Source organism: Leopardus geoffroyi, chromosome C3 (assembly GCF_018350155.1).
Source record: "Leopardus geoffroyi isolate Oge1 chromosome C3, O.geoffroyi_Oge1_pat1.0, whole genome shotgun sequence".
In the NCBI taxonomy this organism is placed as follows: Eukaryota; Metazoa; Chordata; class Mammalia; order Carnivora; family Felidae; genus Leopardus; species Leopardus geoffroyi.
In genome coordinates this window covers 96,198,958-96,223,369 of record NC_059338.1, presented here as the reverse complement: position 1 = coordinate 96,223,369, position 24,412 = coordinate 96,198,958, and the positions used below count along the sequence as shown (strand labels likewise).

The 24,412-nt window shown below is 35.6% G+C and overlaps 1 protein-coding gene across 6 annotated transcripts in view; it reads right to left on the bottom strand.

Annotated features, from left to right (window-relative positions):
* The window catches only part of CSMD3 (CUB and Sushi multiple domains 3), a 1,255,667-nt gene that overhangs the window by 781,628 nt on the left and 449,627 nt on the right, over positions 1-24,412 (bottom strand). For all 6 annotated transcript variants that reach the window (XM_045453867.1, XM_045453870.1, XM_045453869.1 and 3 more), the window contains exon 6: positions 13,892-14,004. In XM_045453867.1, the coding sequence (XP_045309823.1) occupies positions 13,892-14,004 (113 nt within the window). The remainder of the gene's footprint in view (positions 1-13,891; positions 14,005-24,412) is intronic.

Genomic DNA, 24,412 nt, shown 5'->3' with positions numbered 1-24,412 from the left:
GAGAGGAAAATCATGATTTTTCTGATAATTATAGATTCTAAAGGTCTAAAATAAGGCACATCCTGCAGTCCAATGATCATACACAGTAAGTCATAAAGAATCAGTGGACAGTCACACAAAGCTGAGGAACAGTGGGAAAGATGACACTATGTCATATTGTCTTCACATATTTATCGTGAGTTTTGAGCATATTTAGTACTTTCCTGTAATTGGAGAGCAGTAGCTCAGTTGCCCAGGAGGGCTATTCACGGTGTCTGTGGGGGCAGGACACTGGCCACTGGCCACCTGTGGCTTTCCAGAAGTTGAAATGTGGCTAGTGAGACTGCAACGCTGAGTTTTTAATTTTTTTTTACTCTAATTCATTTTAATTTCACCTTAGAAACAGCACGAAATATTTTTCTGTTGAGGACAACTTCATTGTTTTGGTACTACATTTTATTTTACCTGTTGTGTGGTGTAAGAGGCAGTTGTGTGGTGAAAGTGCTGGACCATATAATGATGGAGCGTTATAATGTATTTATTTGAAAGTTTCATGCATAAACATAGTTCATACATGAAATTTACAAATGTGATTCCCATTTATTTGAATATTTTATGTAAGAATTTACAGAAAAATATAGGTAAATCACAGTTACTAATAAATTGAAATATTGTACTTATCACTTTAATTATAAGTAAATTGTTCCTCTAGCATATTAAAAAAACAACTCTTTGCATTGGAAATTTAAGTATGAGCTGTGCTGTAAGTGTAACACACGTTTAGATTTTTGAGACTTAATTGAAAAATACAATGCAAAATATACCATTAATATTTTACATTACTGTTGAAATGTTAATATTTTGGACTTATTAGTTGAATACAATTAAATTTTATTTTGCTTATGAGTTTTACTTCTTTTTGTGAGGCTAAGAGAAAATATGCAATTTGTGTGTGTGTGTGTGTGTGTGTGTGTGTGTGTGTGTGTGTGTGTGTTTGTGTACCACTGTGAAACTGAGCTCTCATCAGAGAAACTTTTGTGAGTTACTGGCATGACGTCAAATAGTTCCATTTAGACTTGGAAAAAGTCTATATCATCCCATTATCTAATGACCTCATGGTCCTGAACTACTAAGGAATCCTTTCAAAATCACAGAGTGGAGGCTGTACCCAGTTTTACCAACTTCTAGTCCAGTGCTCTTTCCAGAACAACACCTGTGCAAAAGGAAATTTATTCTTGGTAATCTCTACCTCTCTACTTTTACAGTCTTAGTTTTTGTTGTTATTTCCTCCTCAAACATCTACCTCAGGAAAGAGTTAACTGGCTTTCCGTTATGTTGATAAACTGGAAAGATAAGTATTTAACTGGAAGCTGAACACAAGTCTAGGAACACAAAGTCTGGAGTCTCCTGTCAGTTAGGGAAACTCTAAATGGTACTTGTTATGTTTTCTGTAAGAAAAGAGGGATATATCCCAATGCAACAAAGTTGCTATCTTTTTAGGACAACAATATAATGTTTGAATTTGACCTTCTCCCCCAAAAGTATTCTGGGTGTAATGAAACTGTTGCCTTTCCTAATAAGGGTTATTTTATTTCTTTCACCTTAAACTTTTATGGCTACAGATTCCTTCTTGGGTTTTCCAATAACAGTCAGTAGTACCTGATCTAATAAGAAGATAAATAAGCCTATAACAGATGATTTTATTGTTTGTTTCACCCTGTAGACATATAGTAGAGGAATGAATATACTCTGCTCCTATCTCAATGGTTCATTTGTAAGACACTTGTCTGTTAAATATTTGATATAGTTTACTGGGAATAATTTTCATTATAATATCTACTGTATTGAAACCTGTGTTAAATGGACTCCTTTTTTTAATCAACAAATAAGCACTTATACTATGTAATCAAATAAATGAGTCTCCAACTAATTACTGTGAAAAGTTGAGATACTTTCATTTCAAATAATACCCCCATTATTCATAATATGCTTGAAATTGCCTTCCAAGTCATTTAGTAAAACAATAAAGATGATGATGCTTCTCCTGCTGCTGCTGCTGATAATAGTAATAATAGCTAACATTTTATATAATGCTTACTCTCTGTCAGACACTATTCAAAATGCTTTACATATATTAACTAATTTAATAACTGATATCATTGTTTTATGAAAATGTCACTTTTAATCAAGGACAGTATATTTCCACAATTTTCACTTATTTATTCACCAAATTTGAGTCTCAATGAATTTTTGCCTTTTCTAAAAAAAATACCAATTCTGCAAATTTGCAAATCTGAGGATAACTAAGGCTGGAGTTCACAGTGGATTTAACATAGGCTTTAACAGTAAAGCCCCTAATGGTTAAGACCTGGGTCTGCTATTTTTGTAACTTTTTTTAAATGTTTATTTATTTTTGAGACAGAGAGAGTTCAAGCAGAGGAAGGGCAGAGAGAGAGAGGGGGACAGAGGATCTGAAGTGGGCTGTGCTGACAAGAGCCCTATTGCAGGGCTTGAACTCACAAACAGTGAGATCATGACCTGAAGCAAAGTCAGATGCTTAACTGACTGAGCCACGCAGGTGCCCTGGTTCTGCTATTTTCTAATGTGACTCTGGGCTTAACACTTTTTTTCAAGGACTGCAGTTACCTCAAATAGGATGTCTAAGTGAATTACACAAATATGCCCCTTTCCTTGGGTGATGCAGTATCAGGCACAGGGCTCAGCCAGAGGTGCGCAGCCCCAACCTGCCACCTAGCGTGAGTGTCCCTGTGCCAGGCAGGCTTGTGTCACTCATGCCAGTCTTTGTTTCTGGTTTGGTAAAACAGTGATAATAATGCAGTCGATGTGAGGATTGCATGAGATAATGTGTGTGCAGATACTTTGCAAATTGTGACACACACATATGAATTTATAACATTCAAGCATTTGCTCAACATTTATTTGGCACCTATAATAATGCTAAACTCTGGGGATGCAGGGATAAAGGACACAGTCACTGTCTTCAGGGAGTTGCAAATTATAAAACCAGGTAGCTATGAAACAATTCAAAATTTGTTTCCTAGCTTTCATATAGTAGATAGAATATTTATACTGCTCATATCTTTTAATTTGCATAGAAAAGTGCTATTCTTTGAACTAAACAACACATCTTTTTAAAATCATCCAATAGTAATATACAGCAGTGTTTTGTCTTGTTTTGTTTTTTGCTGGTCACTTTAAATTTGTCATTAACCAGAAGGTCTGGAGTGATATTAAGAACACTGAATAACAGCTGGTAGGGACTAGAAGCTGTATTGGGAATATTGGTCACAAGTAGTATCTAGAAGGTGCCCTATTATGCCAGCTATTAGCCACTTGTTATGTTTCGGGACAATCCAGTGAGTCTTGAAAGAGATGGGGCAGTTCAGGAGCCAGGAATGCAGTTCAGATACTCTTGGACCAATGACAGAGGCTACGTATTTACCAATCAGCACTATTTCAACATTTTAATAATTTGTATGGCCATAGTGGACTAACACAGCTTCATAGCATAGATATCACATTGTCAGTTAACCTTAAACGACTCTGCAGCCTTCGATACTCAAGTCAGGTGCCGGCTGTTCTCAAGGCTTTCTTGGACCGTGTATTCTCTTTCACTCCCCACATGAGCTTGCATTTTCTTAATTACAATACTTCATAAATCTTTTTTTAATGGAATATTTAATCATCTTTTCACATACTAGATAGGAAACTATGAATTCTGAGACTGTGGACTATCAGAGCCTAGCTCAGTGTTACTACAAAGTAAGGGCTCAGGAATATTTTTGTTGAATAAATTTAGATGGATAGTAAGTGAACAAATAAATAAATGCACCATAATACTTTCAAATGGGGTTTTGATCCAAACATTATTTTAGTTTAATTAAATAACACTAGCTATTTGCCTGCCTCATTTATACTTCAGTTAATTAAAAAACTGAAGAAAAGTTCAGGCTAAGAGATAATAAATTTATTGTCACATGAAGCCAATCCCTCCTTCCATACCTTATAGAATCATTTCCCAAAGTGTGCCTTGAGGAAGAGCAGGTCCTATATAAGCCTGAAAGGTCTTATTTGCTTAAATTAAAAAAACTCCAATTTCTTTAACCCAGTGTTTCTGGAGCGTTGTGGACTCCCAAATTGACCCCTGTGTGACCACCATTGCCATATAACTCTACACTTCAGGAAAATCATAGTATTATCTTTATCATTTGAAGGAAATTTGTTTAAATTACCTTTTACTATTTCTGGATATCTGTGAATTTGAATTTTAAAAGTCTAGGAATTTTAATTTTATGACCTTATTTTTGAATGGCAGAGTAAAACTGCCTATAAAATGAATGTAAGTTCCACAAGTGTTGCTTCAGACTCCATTTTTCATGCCAACATGGAAGAATCAATCATATACAGTGTGTTTGATTGCTTGTATTTTTGTGCTTGATTGAAGCCCTTTGGAGGCCATCTTGTACAATTATTGAATCATTACTAAACACAAAATTACCTGTTCGATATACTTGTCATTGCAACAGAATTTATAAAACACTGAATTTTGTTTGTTAAACACCAACTTAATCAATTATCTTTTGTTATGTACTCATGCTTAGGTGATGTAACAAAATTGCCCTCACTAGAGACAATAAATGTTAGCACTTAAGAATTTTTTTTAAAAAGAAATTAATGTTTATTTATTTTTGAGAGACAGACAGAGACAGATTGCAAGCAGGGGAGGGGCAGAGAGAGAGGGAGACACAGAATCTAAAGCAGGCTCCAGGCTCTGAGCTGCCAGCACAGAACCCAACGTGGGGCTCAAAGTCACAAACTGCGAGATCATGACATGAGCTTAAGTTGGTCATCTAAACTACTGAGCCTCCCAGGCAACTCTAAGAATTCTTAATGGGAGTAAAACTCTATCATATATATTTATATACAAATTAATACTAAGTAGAACAATATTTGATCACCATGAGGTACTACCATAAAATGATGGCAATTTTGGTAATCTACCAGATGTACTTTGAAATACAAGAGATTCAAACAATTATAGACAAAAAATATTATTCATGAATTCACTACATTAGAAAAGTTTTGAATAGTTGATAGAAATTACATTAACTAAAATAACTAATAATAACTAATTACATTAACTAAATATCTGGACTTGATAGTCCAGAGTTGGTTGGGATAATAGAGATAGAAATTATAGACTTACATATTTTTTAATCAATTTGCAATTGTAAATATAGCTTAAATAATAGCACAGAAATCAGTACAGAATATTTTTAGACTTATGTAGGAAATATAATATGTATATTTCTTTGAGGAGATCAATTTTGAACTTAATAGACTATTTCGAAAATCTAAACTGTTTAAATCTAAATCTAGATAATTTTAGATTAAATCTAAAATATATTAATCTTGATACTGTGGATTTTCTTCATTCTTTGAATCCTTTGGATCACTTTGATTTAAGAGAAGTCTTATAAAACTTTGACTAGGGGCGCCTGGGTGGCGCAGTCGGTTAAGCGTCCGACTTCAGCCAGGTCACGATCTCGCAGTCCGGGAGTTCGAGCCCCGCGTCAGGCTCTGGGCTGATGGCTCAGAGCCTGGAGCCTGTTTCCGATTCTGTGTCTCCCTCTCTCTCTGCCCCTCCCCCGTTCACGCTCTGTCTCTCTCTGTCCCAAAAATAAATAAACGTTGAAAAAAAAATTTAAAAAAACTTTGACTAAACATTATATTTCTAAAGTTCATATCTAGGTATTAGTCTTGAGAGTTCTATTATGGTGAAAGAGATTATGAAACATAAATTTCAAATAGTTCCCCTTTCAGATCAAGAGGCAAACCTGGAAGACCTAGTTAATAGAGCTTTATAAAATCCATGATTAATGAAATCTCAGGACATGATGTAGGGAAAAAAAAAAAAAAAAAAGAATAGCTTTCCTGCCATCCAATAGGAACAGAAAGCCTAAGCTGCCTTTTTCTGTAAAAACTCTCACGGAGGATGGAGGTTAGTTAGAGATAGTACAAGAACCTATATAAATTTGTTAAGCTACATTTACTAAAGAGATTAATTCTGAAATCTTACAGCACTGACTTATAGAAAAATATAAGCCCCTTAGAGACATACCCAGATTCAGCAGAGCACCAGGGTAAAATGTGTCCAACAGTGGGTAATTTTATACTTTATCAATGGATGGATATTAGGTGGCAGATAGGTATGAATGAGTTAACACAGAGCCTTGCTCGGTAAAGGAAAAAAAAGAAAAGGAATGTATAGTAGAAAATGAGGTTTAAAGAGCTTTAGCTAAAGAGTAGATGGGAAGACCCCGCACAAGATGCCATGGAGTAGGGTCAGAAAGTAGACAACTGACCAAGCTTAAACAGCATGCCATGAGTTGCCTCGTGGACACCAGCAGTAGATGTCTACAGGATTCTAAAGTACCAAGTGACATCTCCACTGAAACTGGTTACTATTTATGATTGAGAGCAAGAGTAGTCTATTCCGTCCCATCACTATGAGGGCTCATAGGCTATCACTTATATCTAAAAGTTTTCTTTAAAAAAGAAGAGGGTGTTCTAATCCCTAAAAGTTTGAGCTTTGCCCCAAGGAAGGTGAGTTAACACAAGAGAGACATTTTTCCTAGAAAAGATTGGTAAATTTATTCTATCGTTTGCAGGAAAGTATGAGCCACATTAAAATGTTATACCAAAATGTTTATTTATTTTTGAGACAGAGAGAGACAGAGCATGAACGGGGGAGGGGCAGAGAGAGAGGGAGACACAGAATCGGAAGCAGGCTCCAGGCTCTGAGCCATCAGCCCAGAGCCGGACGCGGGGCACGAACCCACGAACGTGAGATCGTGACCTGAGCTGAAGTCGGACGCTCAACTGACTGAGCCACCCAGGCGCCCCAACCAAAATGAATTTTTTTCAGTTTGATAGTTATCAAGCACTATATTTTAAACCTACTATATGTTTTAGAAAGTATTACTCATATTACAATTGGATATTTGACAATTATCTCCTATTTACAGTAGTTATTGTATTTAAAAATAGTAATCTAAGTCACAATCATTTTACTAAGATATTTCTGGATTCTCACAAATTCCATGAGATTGTAACATAAGGTTAATATAATTTGCCTTTCACTTTTTAAAGTATATCAACAAAGGATTTATATAAATGGATTAAGCAACAGCCTAAAAAAGAACACTTAGCAAACAGTAAAGATTTTTTTAAGCATTAAATTTTTTTTTAAAGAATCAATAGAAATACTGGCTTAGGAAAGAACACTTAGCAAATGTAAGCATTAAAGATATTTCTTTAAAATAACAACTACGATATTTTCCTCCACTGTAAGTCATTCTCATATCAATGTTATCAAGATGGATTCAATTCCTTAGAAAATAATGAAAATTTTATAATAATCTCCATATAATCTTTAATATGCTTATTTCTGTGACTATTTCTTAAGCACACATGTCCTTTCTCTTTCAATTTTCTGGCTGTACTTTGCATAAAAACCATTTATCACCTGTTTTTAAGTGATTCTCTTATTCAGAATCTGAATGTAATGTTTTCAAAATATTTTCTCATAAGTGATGACCATCAATAATTCTAAGTAGTCTCCATGTTAATGCATATAGTTAACTCACAAGAGAATGAAAGGACTATAAAACAGCAAGGTGGGATAAAGGAAATATTATTCCTAATACTCTACTTTATATCTAAAAATCTCATTTTATATATTAAAACTATGGTCCAACTCTAAATACAGTCAGGCATATGGCTTAATTTTAATTCATAAATGTTAAAATGTTTAGCAAGATAAAAGTATTTTGCTAGAAATGCTTATGTTTGACTAAAGTTAAGCAAAAATTAGTCACTAACATTGTGTTTCTTATATACAATGCTTTACTTGAATTCATAAGTTGTGTTTCACAGCAAAATCTACGTTTGAGAAATTTGAAATGAAATGACAATTAACCAGCTTATTGTCAAACACACCCATAATTTCTGAACAGAATTTTGGGCTGGGGATATATAAGAAGATTGGAAAATGAGTTTTAAGGATGGGAATGAAAAAGTATATAAAGTTAGTTATGGAAGAATTTAATTCTATCATTATCGACTAATGCAGTAAAAGGACTTAAATGTTATATTGGCAGGGACTATAAAACATACATTTACATCACAGGGGAAAATACTATCACAGAGTTTTTAATGGTTCTTTTAGACAGACCAATGGTTATTTCACCATTTTGACTATTAAATATCTTCATTATCTCTGCTGGCTGTGTAAACATTGTACTAATTACAACAATGAACTCTATAGACCAGACAAGTTTATAAAGCAAGAAATAAAAGAAGGTTTTTTTTTTAGGAACCTCACAATAAAATTTAAAAGAACAAAAAGAGAATTTCCAGATGAAAGTAATTATTTAGTAATGAAGGAGACTTGAAGAGAAAAAAAGTGATGTTCATAATAAAATCAAAAGGAAATAATGTATAGGATTAGAAGTTATTCTCAAACACTATTCACCAATGAAACTCAACATCTTATTCTCTCAAAACTCCCTAAATGAACATAAATAATTTACTTCCTAAGCTTAAACTAATGCATTTCATCTAATATATGAAAAAGGGATTGAGATAATTCAAACATAGTTTATGAATCTTTCACTTATGCACTAAAAAAATACCTACTATAAAACATATGTACATACATAGATGTGCGTGTGTGTGTGTGTGTGTGTGTGTGTGCATGTGTGTGTGTGTATAACTTCTTGAATTGTGCTAAAAAGCCCTGTTCATTGTCTTCACCAGGAAAGTCACTTAACTGTCCCTGTCCAACATTCCTATTACAGTAAACTACTTACACTGAAACTATCCAAACCAAAAGTTTTAATCTTCTCTTACTATGTCACACTCTCACCTCCAACCTTGAAATAAGAAGACTCTCACTGATGGTGATCAAATTCGAGGATTTTGTGATCACAAATGATTCCCTGTGCTTTATTAAAAACGGATCTATAAAGGTTCCACAAGAAACTGATGCCTTAGCAAAATTAGAAAGAAATATATAAATATAAACAGATAAAAATAAAATATAAACAGATCGCTTTGATGTTATGCTCCATTTTTAAATGTGAACTATATTATTTTAATGATTATGTTGTAAAGAGGAAACTGCTTCTCCTCATTTTTTTAAGTCACATTTTAAAATTGAGTTCTAAAGAAAAGTGCTTTTTTCGCTGGAGAAATTTAGACACGTGCTTATAAAACGTAGCATTTTTCATTTTACATGTGTTTCCTGGATTCAAATTTATGTTTGATCACACTTGTTAAACTATTTCTACTTCTAGGTTAGAAAGTGTGTTTCTCACCCATTTCATGTGGTTGATTATTTATTTCCACTGAAGAATCTTTGTTTACTGCATGCCTTTTACTCTTGAAATATTAATACACTTCGATTTGCACAATAATTATGTGTCTGACAAGCATGACTTTTTTTTTTAACTGATGGAGAAGCCAAGGCTCACACAACTCAGACAGCAATTAGCAACCTCACAATTCAACCCTTATCTTCTGATTCCAAGTCTATTCTTTTCCTGACATACTATCCTGGATCCCTGATAATCTTATTTATCTTTGTTCAATAATTCTGCACTCACATTTATGTCAAAACATTTCCAAATCTTAAAAAATGGAGTACCATTTGAAAGTTGTTTTTCACTTAAATTATGTGTGTCTAAAATGCCACGGGCCTCTGTGTAACTGAGGTTTATGGCAGTGCATTTTCAATACAATTTGAAAGCCTCATTCATTAAATATGTTTTTGTCACCAAAAAGACACACACAGCTGATCCCAAAATGGTGACAACTCTTTGAGAAATGATATAATAAAGTATTTTACCTCATAACTTTAAAATATACTGTATTACTATAGATGTATCTTTGTTAAAATGGAAATAAGTATCTATAAAATATTAACCTGTATAAGAAGAATCAAATAAACAAAATTATGGGAAAAAGGGGTAAATTAAAAATGTGATAAAATCTGTAAGAATTTAGAAAACTTCGCCAATCTATAATATAGAAAAATTCATATATTTGGAATTGATTATATTGTTGTAATTCCTAAACTTACATGCCAAAGACAATTTAGTGAATATCTATAGCTACAGAATCTTTGCACATTAAAAAATTAGATATGCTGAACAACTTAAAATGAAAAGTGTTGTAATAGTATTTCATACTTGAATAATTGAGACTTATGGATAAAAAAATAACACTTTTAAATAAACATCATCTAGAGGTACAGTTTTCTGGATTGGACAATTGAGTGTCATCTGAAAATCTAGTTCCAATTTAGAAAATAAGAACACATGCTCATATTCACAGAAATGGAAAATAAAAAGATTTTAGGTTTTTAATTAAAAACAAATGACAATGCTATGGAGGTTTCAATAAATAAATGTGAGAACTTCCAAACACCACAGTTAAAGAAAAGTTACACCACTTACATGTGAAGAAGCACATCCAAGTTCTCATTAGAAGAGTTTTAATGAAACTTGAATAAAGCAAGAATTTACAACATAAAAACTAATATAGTGAAATGAAACTGAAACGAGTTTTTTTTTTGGGGGGGGGAGAGTTGAAAATTAAAGAGGAAAAAATTTAAAACCACAGTAGAGATAATAATAGAGTTTTCAAAGAAGGGTTTTCCAATATAAATAAACTCAGAGGGGAAAAAAGAGATGGTTTGTTTATTTTAGATAGAAGTGGACAATATTCAGTGTGGGATCTGGGGAGGCAGAAGCTATTTGCATATCAAAGGCATTTTATTTAAATCAAGCCTTTTCTTAGTTTTTTTGAGTTAGAACAGAACTACATTTATTAGTGTGTTATCCACAACCTCTACTTAACCCTATTTAAATTATAACATCTAAACCAATCATGAAGCTGGCTTCTAACACAATTTAAAGGAGGCTCTTTTGAGGAAGGCATGTCAGTGTGACTCCATTATGGGACACATTATAAAACACCGATGCCATTCATTCAGGAACCTTTAATAAGCTTGCAGTTAATTTTCATGATATTTTATAAAGAACACAGTTTAAACAGAAATGCCATCAGGAAAATAATCAGTCTTCGGAAACCTAGAGTTTCAATAAACATTAAATGAATTAAAAAAGACAGATTGCTCAATAATAATCATTAAGTACTCAATAAGTATTGAGTACACCACTAGGGGCATCCGGGTGGTTCAGTCGGTTAAGTGACCGACTTCAGCTCAGGTCATGATCTCAAAGGTTCCTGAGTTTGAGCCCCACGTCAGGATTTGTGCTGATAGCTCAGAGCCTGAAGCCTGCTTCAGATTCTGTGTTTTCCTCTCTCTCTGCCGCTTTCCTGCTCATGCTCTGTTTCTCTGTCTCTCAAAAGTAAGTAAATGCTAAGAAACCATACCTCATGGAGACCTGGCTGTGACTTTTGTACAGTACATTCCATAATTTTTTTCTCTTTAATTGATTTTAATCTAGATACTGCTAAAATTAAATGGTAGCGTGGTACAATGTAAATTAGCATGATTACTGTTTCTTGCTAGGGCGTGTATTTCAGCATGTCAGAATTATGAATTTTACAGCTATCTAAGTTGGCTTATTATTTACTTTTTAGTCCAAATTTCTTTATTTGCTTATAATTTCAATAATTGCTTTAACTGAATTTATGTTGTCTAGGTAAAATAATATTTGGAAATAATCAGGCCTAAATCAGGAAAGCTTTCACAGGATCTATGCAAAGGTGGGTTTTTATATTATAAACTTTTCCATGATCATATAAAATCATAGCTTCCATTTTCTTAGACCACTTTATTTCTTCTATATTTTATAGATACAGATTACACCAAAAATCACCCTCTTTTGAGCTCTTTTTTTCCTGCAGAAAATAGAAAAAAAAGTCATACCTCCTAAAACACTTGCTTTCTATTTTACTACAGTGAATTCATTGTTATGTTCTTATTTGGTCCTGAAACTAGATAGGCAACGCTAGAAAATCAAACTGAATCTGAAGGTACTATTAAAGTCAATGTAAGATCAGCGAGTAGAATACTGAAAATAATTAAATACACAAATCTACTGGCAGCTTTGCACCATTGCCTTATAATGCAAAACAATGCTATCTAAAGACACCAGTTTCGTGAACATAAAGCAAATAAAAAGTACCCTTTTATTTTTGAGAAAGGAGATCATTTTTTTTCCTCCAGGTTGTACACATAAATTTGAAATAATTGCTACCTTATTTCTATTCAGATAAGGAAGAGGACCATCTGACTGAAAGATTTCATGAATCTAGTAGAAAAGATCACCACGTGAGTCAAAGATGGTAGTCTTGTGAGTTTCTGCTGTGCCATCTGCTTTAACTCATTGCTGAGGGGGAATTAGAGACATAAAATCATGTGGCTGGAAAACTCCACAAAGGAAGGGGTCAACCCAGAGATAAAGAGGCTCCACAATATTATTGTTTTTTCAATAAACACTTCCTCTGATTCCCTAAGTACGCAACAAATTTAGAAATTGAAATTGGAAATGCAGCAAAATATTATTTCAAATTTAAAGTGACACTGACTGAAATTGGTAAGATTCAAGTTTCTATGCCCTGGACAGTTATTTTTAATAAAATATATAAAAATAATTTTCTATGCATATTTAATTTTAAATTTTAAAATACAGTATTTTATAATGATTAATGTATTCTATTATGAGAAATACAGACTTGAGAACATATTTGCATCCATGCTTCCATTCAAATTAACTACATTAGCAATAGAAATTATAGATTTTTCTACAGTGGGTCTTGCCTAAAATACTTACTTTTAAGTTATTATCATTGGGATTTTTATTACAGTGATATCCAATACATTATTATAAATGTCAAAATACCAATGACATTAATCTGTTACTACTATTGTCAGAAATCCTATTGATAGGACAGCTATAGATAGGTTACTGGTCTTCAAAATATAATTTAAGTGTTGAAATTTGTATTCCAGAAAACAGTATGTGGCCTAATAACATTTTAGGTATTAACTCTAAGCTGCCTCAAGTCACCATATTAAAGTTGAAAGTGCCTAAGACTTAAGACTACTAAAAAGGAAAGCATTAAAAAAAACAAAACAAAAACAAAAACAAAAAAACAGATAAATGGAAAAATGTAACTGGGGCAGTGCTCACGATTCCATTAACAGTAGCTGATACACTACTGAGAATGAAATGATTTATTTACATAAGTAGTCTGAAGATAAAGTACACTAAACCTACATAATATTACTAAACATTATAGAAGTCAAATTTTCATTAACACTCCATATTCATAACAATTTTGTTCTAAACCAAGAGTGTTTTCAAGCTACTACATCAAATACTGTATCTCACTCATTCAAAATTATGCCTGCTAATAAAAATTGTTACGATAATAATCCTAACAAGGTTTATTAAACTAGCAATAGCAAACACTGTATATGAAAATGGATTTCGTTTGATGGAGAGCCTATTCACAATTTCAGGTTTTCTGCAGTGTTCTGTGGTGCAGATTTAGGAAGCATGTCCGATTGCTGAACCACTTTATTAAAGGAAAACATTATATCTGTTACATACTACTTTTTAGAGGTCGTAATACTCGTCATTTAGAACACTGTGCTATAAAAACCAACTAACTTTTCTATTGTAATTTAGTTATTATCACATTGTTGCCTCACCAAGTGAATGACCATTTTGGCTTATTCAAATTACCATTTATTAAGGCACAAGATAGTTTGCTTCTATCGCAAAATGTAGCTGTATATACCAAAATCATTTCACAAATCAAAAGAGGCAAAGGTATTCATTAAATGTACCTTGATATGGAGCACTAAATCCACGATATCGGTGATTGCTGTCTGTAACAAAATGCAGTCTGAGCCAGTTTTTGTTGCTGATAATTGGTGGTGGTATATTCATTCCAGATAACCTGAGTTACGGAAGACAACAACAACAAAAAGTCCTTAAAAACTTTTCAGCAGTAAATGTTTTCACTGAATTAGGACCCCAAAAAATGTCTACCTGTACCCAGTATTTATGACTTTGCATTTTTAATTGTTTCAGCATAAAATAGTTATTTTATGTATAGGAAAGTCAATCATCGAACAGTGTCATTCCAAACATGTGCTGTTCTAAGCAGGCCACATTTATTAACAAAATAAACTGAACCGGGTATGATTTTTGATTCGCCCAAATGTATTGCCTAGGTAATAATAAACATAATGGAGGCTGAGCTAATGGTGCTGGTCATTATGCTCCTCAAGTACATATTGATACAGCATAGTTAGAAAATAGATATACTTTTTCCACCTAATATATTTTCAATAATTTTCATTTGATGGCAAATTTCCCAATTTCTTTTCACAGGGCAAGCACTCATTTAACGGGATTTTACAATACTATAAATTTTCATGATTAGCTTTCATTATAACATATACTTCTATAATACACCGGAGGTCTGCCCCAATTGATAGACAGAAAACAGATTGTATTTTAAATGTGTATTTATTCTCCATATATATAGTCACAATGGTACCATTTCATAGTTTCCTTACACAGGGTGCTCAAAACAAAACTTTGAAACTATGCCCCAGATACTGGTCATGGTCAACATGTGAAGTAACTCTCTTGCTCTGTATCTTTTGAAGACTTCCAGAGCAGCAGTTTCTAATTTCATTTGATGAAGGGATATTACCCTCATATACCTAGTCATTTAAATCCTAGGTGTGTGCTATAAAACCAAGGTAAAAGATCCTCAAAAAGCAAGACTACTACCTAGTGAAGAAGAGGTCTTCATTAAGGTTTCCTAATAACCAGTATATGATTTATCTTTATTATTCTTCAAAGCTTTCACTTTTCTTCATCAGAAGACAAAACAGCTTGTGCGTGTGTATGTGTGTGTGTGTGTGTGTGTGTGTGTGTGTGTGTGTGTGTGTTGGGGTGGGGGGGTTGATTATAGCTCTTCTCTCAGTACTTTGCAGGCAGTCATTCTTGGGAACCACTAGGGGGAGATTAAATAGGATTTGTACACATTATTTAGTGGCGAGGTGTATAAATGGTGATGCAAGGACCATTTATGCCACACTGTCTCTCATTTCTCCCCAAAACCCATCTTTCCCAAGATGTTTGGGAATTAGCCATCACTTTTTGTGGATAACTATCTGCCATGCATAGAAATATGAATACATCTTTTTTTAACGTTTATTTATTTATTTTGAGGGGGTGGGGGGTGGAGGGGGTGGGGGGTGGAGAGGGTGGGGAGAGAAAGAGAGAATCCCAAGCAGGCTCTGCACTGTTAGTGCAATCCCATGGACCGTGAGATCATGACCTGAGCCAGAATCAAGAGTCCAGCCTTTAACCAACTGACACACCCAGGTGCCCCTGAATTAAACTTTAATGAATCATTGTGGGCCCAGGTATATGCAAAGGTATATAGAATGCTCTTGGCAATGTTACTGTGTAATCTGATGCTCTTGATTCTAACATGAACAAGATGGGTTCTATCACATAGATTTCTCATCTGTCCTTCTGCTTTGGAATGCATCTTCTTTAATGTTTCCCTATTAAGGCCCTATTTTCTCTTTTCAGAGGGGTGATTCTGCTTATTGGCACAACTGGCTCCTTTTATTATATCTGAATTTAGCAAAAAAATATGCAGGTAATATACTTGTGTAATTTTAAGACTCAAGTTTTAAGGTTTTACTTCTTTACTCTCAAAATTTTCCAGGTGATGTTTATTTTTGTTTGCTTGTTGGTTGGTTTGGCTCAAAAGCAATTCAATGAGGGGCGCCTGGGTGGCGCAGTCGGTTAAGCATCCGACTTCAGCCAGGTCACGATATCGCGGTCCGTGAGTTTGAGCCCCGCATCAGGCTCTGGGCTGATGGCTCAGAGCCTGGAGCCTGTTTCCGATTCTGTGTCTCCCTCTCTCTCTGCCCCTCCCCCGTTCATGCTCTGTCTCTCTCTGTCCCCAAAATAAATAAACGTTGAAAAAAAAATTAAAAAAAAAAAGCAATTCAATGAAAAAGTATTTATATTTGATACAATTATATTTTCGAGAGAATAGCATGTTCCATGCCAGATTTTGATTTACAATTTGGTTCTCTTCAATTCCTTGATTCAATGCCCATAAATACCCATTAGGGAAAGTTTAAATTATTTTTGACAGGTTGTACACATTTCTAAGTATAATGAGACCATAATACATGGATGGTTGTAACACATTAAAGTACAGAGTTTGGAGAGAGGCCCTTAGAAGATCCACTAAATGAGAAACAACAAGGACATCAAGAAAAGTCAGAGAGGAAAGAAGATGAAGCAGACAATAAAAAGGATAAACTTCCCATCTTTCCCAGGGACAGCAAAGATAATTTCAGCAATAGAGTACAGGAAAGGCAAGTAATAGCTACTATAGAACTATATAGTTTGTAACCTGAATTCACCTTCAGCAACTGAGAAAGGTGGGAATAAAGAGCTGCAGTAGCCAGCAGCATAATGCACGAGATGGAGCAAATAATGGTAATTTAACAGGACAATTTAAGAAGACATTCCTGACAGTCTCAATGTGTCAGTTTATGAAGCATCACTGTAGGTAAGCCAAGACACCAAACCAGAAAGCAAGGGCACCACAGCATCTCTCCCTCTAGTATCTCACATTATTTGAAGATAATGTACACAATATGGTTTTGTTTATGTCTTATGGAACAAGCAGGTAAATGCACGTAGAGATTTCTTCACCATATTTCATGTTATCAGGACATCTTACAAATGGAGGATTGAGATTAAATGCTGCCTAGAAAGATTCCATCAAATTAATTTAGATAATTAACTTCTTAAATACTAAAGGAGACATTTCCTAAACACAACTCATTATCGCTATGTCATATCACCATGGTCATTTGAAGGTAAGCGTACATGCATTTGTTCTAGCATAATGTCGGTGAGAATCATCTCTCGGTAATGAAGAGACTAAGTGCATTCAACAGTTATTTACTGAGCACTTACTATAAGATAAACACCTGATACTAAGGGTATAGTAGTAAATACAGTAGTAAATAAGACAAAGAAGATCCATAATCTTGCAAAATGAAAATAAAGAAGGTAACATAAATAAATCAATAAGATAATTTCAGACAGTGGCAAATGATGTACAAAAAATATGAGAATAGAGGTGAAGATGGCAGTGTAGGAGGACACTGGGCTCACCGCGTCCTGCTAATCGCTTAGATTCCACCCACATCTGCCTAATTTACCCAGAAAACTGCCAGAAGACTAGCAGAACGGACTCTCTGGAGCCAAGCATAGACGAGAGGCCCGCAGAAGAGGGTAGGAAGGGCAGAGAGGCGGTGCACACTTCATGGACTGGCGGGAGAGAGCCAGGGCAGTGGAGGGGCAACCAGCCCACCCCACAAGGCAGAGCCCGTGAGTCTGGCTTGCAAAAGCAGAGGGGCTGGAGGGAGTGTGTTCTAACAGCCAGCGGGACTTAACATCTGGAAGGTTATAAGTCAACAGCTCTGCTCTAAGAGCAGGAGGGCTAAAGGACAACGGGAGGGAGAGTTGTTGAGCCCCGGACAACAGAACTCAGCTTGGCGGGGAACAAAGGCGCTCGCCACCGCCATCTCCCTCGCCCATCCCCCAGCCAAAATCCCAAAGGGAACCAGTTCCCCTCAGAGAGCTTGGCGAACACCCAATGCTGTGCTTCTGCAGATCCATCCCTCGGACAGGCCTGCCTCCCTCCCGGTGTCACAGGGACCCTCCTAAAGTGGACCACCGAAGGCAAAGCAAGCAGAGCCTGCCCCTCCTGCCCCTGTGCACCTTGCAGATCCACCCTGGCTAATACACCAGACACCCTCGAAGCAGCACAAGCCTGGCAGTGTGCAAGTAGCCCAGACAGAGGCCACACCACTCCACGGCAAGTCCTGCCCCTGGGAGAGGGGAAGATAAGGTACACACCAGTCTGACTGTGGCCCCAGCAGTTGGCTGGGGGCAGACATCAGGTCTGACTGCGGCCCCGCCCACCAACACAACTCCAGACAGCACAGGGGAAGTGCCCTGCAGTTCCACGCCACCCCAGGGACTATCCAAAATGATGAAACAGAAGAATTCTCCTCAAAAGAAACTCCAGGAAGTAGCAACAGCTAATGAATTGATCAAAAATGATTTAAGCAAGATAGCAGAAAATGAATTTAACATAATAGTCATAAAATTAATCGCTGGGCTTGAGAAAAGTATAGAGGACAGCAGAAAATCTATTACTACAGAGAACAAGGGACTAAGAAACAGTCAGGAGGAGCTAAAAAATGCAATAAATGAGCTGCAAAATAAAATGGAGGTGACCACAGCTTGGATTGAAGAGGCAGAGGAGACAATAGGTGAATTAGAAGATAAAATTATGGAAAAAGAAGAAGCTGAGAAAAAGAGAGATAAAGAAATCCAGGAGTATGAGGGGAGACTTAGAAAACTAAATGTCATAATTAAACAAAATAATGTACGCATAATTGGGATTCCAGAGGAAGAAGACAGAGGGAAAGGTGCTGAAGGCGTACTTGAAGAAATAATAGCTGAGAACTTCCCGGATCTGGGGAAGGAAAGAGGCATTGAAATCCAAGAGGCACAGAGAACTCCCTTCAGACATAACTTGAATCAATCTTCTGCACAACATATCATAGTGAAACTGGCAAAATACAGGGATAAAGAGAATTCTGAAAGCAGCTAGGGATAAACATGCTCTAACATAGAAAGGGAGACTGATAAGACTCATGACAGATCTGTCTACTGGGACTTGGCAGGCCAGAAAGGAATGGCAGGAGATCTTCAATGTGATGAACAGAAAAAAAATGCAGCCGAGAATCCTTTATCCAGCAAGTCTGTCATTCGGAATTGAAGGAGACATAAAGGTTTTCCCAAACAAACAAAAACTGAAGGAATTCGTCACCACTAAACCAGCCCTACAAGAGATCCTAAGGGGGATCCTGTGAGATAAAGTACCAGAGACATCGCTACAAGCATGAAGCCTACGGGCATCACAATGACTCTAAACCCGTATCTTTCTATAATAACACTGAATGTAAATGGACTAAATGCACCAACCAAAAGACATAGGGTATCAGAACGGATTAAAAAAAAAAACAGGACCCATCTATTTGCTGTCTACAAGAGACTCATTTTAGACCTGAGGACACCTTCAGATTGAAAGTGAGGGGATGGAGAACTATTTATCATGCTACTGGAAGTCAAAAGAAAGCTGGAGTAGCCATACTTATATCAGACAAACTAGACTTTAAATTAAAGGCTGGAACAAGAGATGAAGAAGGGCATTATATAACAATTACAGAGTCTATCCATCAGGAAGAGCTAACAATTATAAATGTCTATGCGCCGAATATAGGAGCCCCCAAATATATAAAACAATTGATCACAAACATAAGCAACCTTATTGATTAAAATGTGGTAATTGCAGGGGACTTTAATACTCCACTTACAACAATGGATAGATCATCTAGACACAAGATCAATAAAGAAACAAAGGCCCTGAATGAAACACTGGATCAGATGGACCTGACAGATATATTTAGAACTCTGCATCCCAAAGCAACAGAATATACTTTCTTCTTGAGTGCACATGGAACCTTCTCCAAGATAGATCCCATACTGGGTCACAACAAGAATTGAGATCATACCATGCATACTTTCAGACCACAATGCTATGAAGCTTGAAATCAACCACAGGAAAAAGTCTGGAAAACCTCCAAAAGCATGGAGGTTAAAGAACACCCTACTAAAGAATGAATGGGTCAACCAGGCAATTAGAGAAGAAATTAAAAAATATATGGAAACAAATGAAAATGAAAATACAACAATCCAAACGCTTTGGGATGCAGCGAAGGCAGTCCTGAGAGGAAAATACATTGCAACCCAGGCGCATCTCAAGAAACAAGAAAAATCCCAAATACAAAATCTAACAGCACACCTAAAGGAAATTGAAGCAGAACAGCAAAGACACCACAAACCCAGCAGGAAAAGAGAAATGATAAAGATCAGAGCAGAAATAAACAATATAGAATCTAAAAAAAACTGTAGAGCAGATCAATGAAACCAAGAGTTGGTTTTTTGAAAAACTAAAGAAAAATGATAAACCTCTAGCCAGGCTTCTCAAAAAGAAAAGGGAGATGATCCAAATAGATAAAATCATGAATGAAAATGGAATTATTATAACCAATCCCTCAGAAATACAAGCAATTATCAGGGAATACTATGAGAAATTATATGCCAACAAACTGGACAACCTGGAAGAAATGGACAAATTCCTAAATTCCCACACACTTCCAAAACTCTAACAGGAAGAAACAGAAAGCTTGAACAGACCCATAACCAGTGAAGAAATTGAATCAGTTATCAAAAATCTCCCAACAAATAAGAATCCAGGACCAGATGGCTTCTCTAGGGAATTCTACCAGACATTTAAAGCAGAGATAATACCTATTCTTCTCAAGCTGTTGCAAAAAACAGAAAGGGAAGGAAAACTTCCACACTCATTCTATGAAGCCAACATTACTTCGATTCCTAAACCAGACAGAGACTCAGTAAAAAAAAAATAGAACTGCAGGCAATATTCCTGATGAATATGGATGCAAAAATTCTCAATAAGATACTAGCAAATCGAATTCAACAGCATATAAAAAGAATTATTCACCATGATCAAGTGAGATTCATTCCTGGGCTGCAGGGCTGGTTCAACATTTGCAAATCAATCAATGTGATACATCACATTAATAAAAGAAAAGATAAGAACCATATGATCCTGTCAATCGATGCAGAAAAAGCATTTGACAAAACTCAGCATCCTTTCTTAATAAAAATCCTTGAGAACATCGGGATAGAAGGACATTACTTAAACATCATAAAAGCCATTTATGAAAAGCTCACAGCTAATATCATCCTCAGTGGGGAAAAACGGAGAGCTTTTCCCTGACATCAGGAACATGACAGGATTGTCCACTCTCACCGCTGTTTTTGAACATAGTGTTGGAAATTCTAGCATCAGCAATCAAACAACAAAAGGAAATCAAAGGCATCAAAATTGGCAAAGATGAAGTCAAGCTTTCACTTTTTGCAGATGACATGATATTATACATGGAAAATCCGATAGACTCCACCAGAAGTCTGCTAGAACTGATACATGAATTCAGCAAAGTCGCAGGATACAAAATCAATGTACAGAAATCAGTTACATTCTTATACACTAACAATGAAGCAACAGAAAGACAAATAAAGAAACTGATCCCATTGACAATTGCACCAAGAAGCATAAAATACCTAGGGATAAATCTAACCAAAGATGTAAAAGATCTGTATGCTGAAAACTATAGAAAGCTTATGAAGGTAATTGAAGAAGATATAAAGAAATGGAAAGACATTCCCTGCTCATGGAATGGAAGAATAAATATTGTCAAAATGTCAATACTACCCAAAGCTATCTACACATTCAATGCAATCCCAATCAAAATTGCACCAGCATTCTTCTTGAAGCTAGAACAAACAATCCTAAAATTCATATGGAACCACAAAAGGCCCCGAATAGCCAAAGGAATTTTGAAGACCAAAGCAGGAGGCATCACAATCCCAGACTTTAGCCTCTACTACAAAGTTGTAATCATCAAGACAGCATGGTATTGGCACAAAAACAGACACATAGACCAATGGAATAGAATAGAAACGCCAGAACTAGTCTCACAAAAGTATGGCCAACTAATCTTTGACAAAGCATGAGAGAATATCCAATGGAAAAAAGACAGTCTCTTTAACAAATGGTGTTGGAAGAACTGGAGAGCAACATGCAGAAGGATGAAACTAGACCACTTTCTTACACCATTCACAAAAACAAACTCAAAATGGATAAAGGACCTGAATGTGAGACAGGAAACCATCCAAACCCTAGAGGAGAAAGCAGGGAAAAACCTCTCTGACCTCAGTCACAGCAATTTCTTACTTGATGCATCCCCAAAGACAAGGGAATTAAAAGCAAAAATCAACTATTGGGACCTCATGAAGATAAAAATCTTCTGCACAGCAAAGGAAACAATCAACAAAACTAAAAGGCAACCAACAGAATGGGAAAAGATATTTGCAAATGACATATTGGACAAAGGGCTAGTATCCAAAATCTATAAAGAGCTCACCAAACTCCACACCCGAAAAACAAATAATCCAGTGAAGAAATGGGCAGATAACATGAATAGACACTTCTTTAAAGAAGACATCTGGATGTCCAACAGGCACATGAAAAGATGCTCAACATCGCTCCTCATCAGGGAAATAAATACAAATCAAAACCACACTCAGATATCACCTCACGCCAATCAGAGTAGCTAAAATGAACAAAACAGGAGACTATAGATGCTGGCGAGGATGTAGAGAAACGGGAACCCTCTTGCACTGTTGGTGGGAATGCAAACTGGTGCAGCCACTCTGGAAAACATTGTGGTGGTTCCTCAAAAAACTAAAAATAGACCTACCCTATCACCCAGTAGTAGCACTGCTAGGAATTTACCCAAGGGATACAGGAGTGCTGATGCATAGGGGCACTTGTAACCCAGTGTTTATAGCAACACTCTCAACAATAGCTAAATTATGGAAACAGCCTAAATGTCCATCAACTGATGAATGGATAAAGGAATTGTGGTTTATATACACAATGGAATACTACGTGGCAATGGGAAAGAATGAAATATGACGTTTTGTAGCAACGTGGATGGAACTGGAGAGTGTTATGCTAAGTGAAATAGGTCATACAGAGAAGGAAAGATTCCCTATGTTTTCACTCCTGTGTGGATCCTGAGAAACTTAACAGAAGACCATGGGGGACGGGAAGGGAAGGAAAATCAAAATGGTTAGAGAGGGAGGGAGCCAAACCATAAAAGACTCCTAAAAACTGAGAACAAACTGAGGTTTTTTGGGGGGTGGGAAGGAGTGGTGAGTGGGTGATGGGTATTGAGGAGGGCATCTGTTGGGATGAGCACTGGGTGTTGTATGGAAACCAATTTGACAATAAATTTCATATTAAGAAAAATATGAGAATAACATGATAAAGAAACCTCTAGAAATGAGGTTTCACTTGTTCTAATGTCTTTTCCATTTTACACTCAGAACAGCCACACTCATGATTATTTTATCTCAAATTATTAAACTGGATTTTAGGAGAATTACATCAAAGAAAATCACGATAATGATAAATGTCATAACTTTGGAACCACCATTATTATTTGTATCCAAGATGAATTCAAAACCTGTCTCATAAGTAATTGATAAATTTGAACAGACATAGTAAGTTAAAAATGACATCAAATTTCATTGCATATTCAATGTAGAAATACAATAATACAGTGTCACTTTCCAATATTAATCTTTGTGAATCTTTTTATTTATATAATTTTCTGCAGAAATAAATAACTAAATCATAAGCTGATATTTAAAATCACATGTGACATTTTCTATTGTAGATAGTCCCTTAGAGAATATGATCATAATCGTTACAAAAAAAAAAAAAAAACTTAGGCAGTTAGGTGTAAGAAAACTAAGAGAACCACAGGTCTTTATCATTTTTCAGCAGTCCCTAACACTATTCTGAGCCTATGTCTTTGGTTTATAACTCTCTTTTCAGACCCTTATTGCTGTTATCTCTCAGTCTCTGGTTGTCAACTATTCAAAGTTAGCACTTGCAACAACAGGTGTCATCTTTGGAGCTCTAACATCTATTTTTTAAAAATCTTTCTAGTGCTGTAAAATCATTCAAACCTAATGATCTGTCTTTCCTCATCATTGGTACCCATAGGCACAGGCTAACTTCAAACCCATAATTATTCATATCATCACCTGCGTGACTCCTCACTCTCCCAACACAGTTCTCCCACACTCTCCTAATTTTACTTCTTTCTCTCTCTTGCTGTCTCTATCTCCCTCTTTCCCTCTTTTACCTCTTTTGACCTCCTTCTTTCTCTGGCACTGAGATAAGATTTATTCCTCACGCTTCTTCTGTTCTCCAAGATTTTGTTAGATCAATTGTCCTACTTTGAGCTGTAATTAATTCCTGAAATCCATTCTTTCATCTTAACCCACGGCCCTTTCATGAACTTGTCTTTAGGCAAAATATGCATATAAGTAAACAAATGAAGGTAAATGCATATAATACTACTTCTTATATATATTTTATCATATATAAATGTGTATGTGTATATATATATAAATGTGTGTATACACACACATACACACACATACACACACACACACACACACACACACACACACACACACACGCACACTCATATATATATATTCAATGAAGC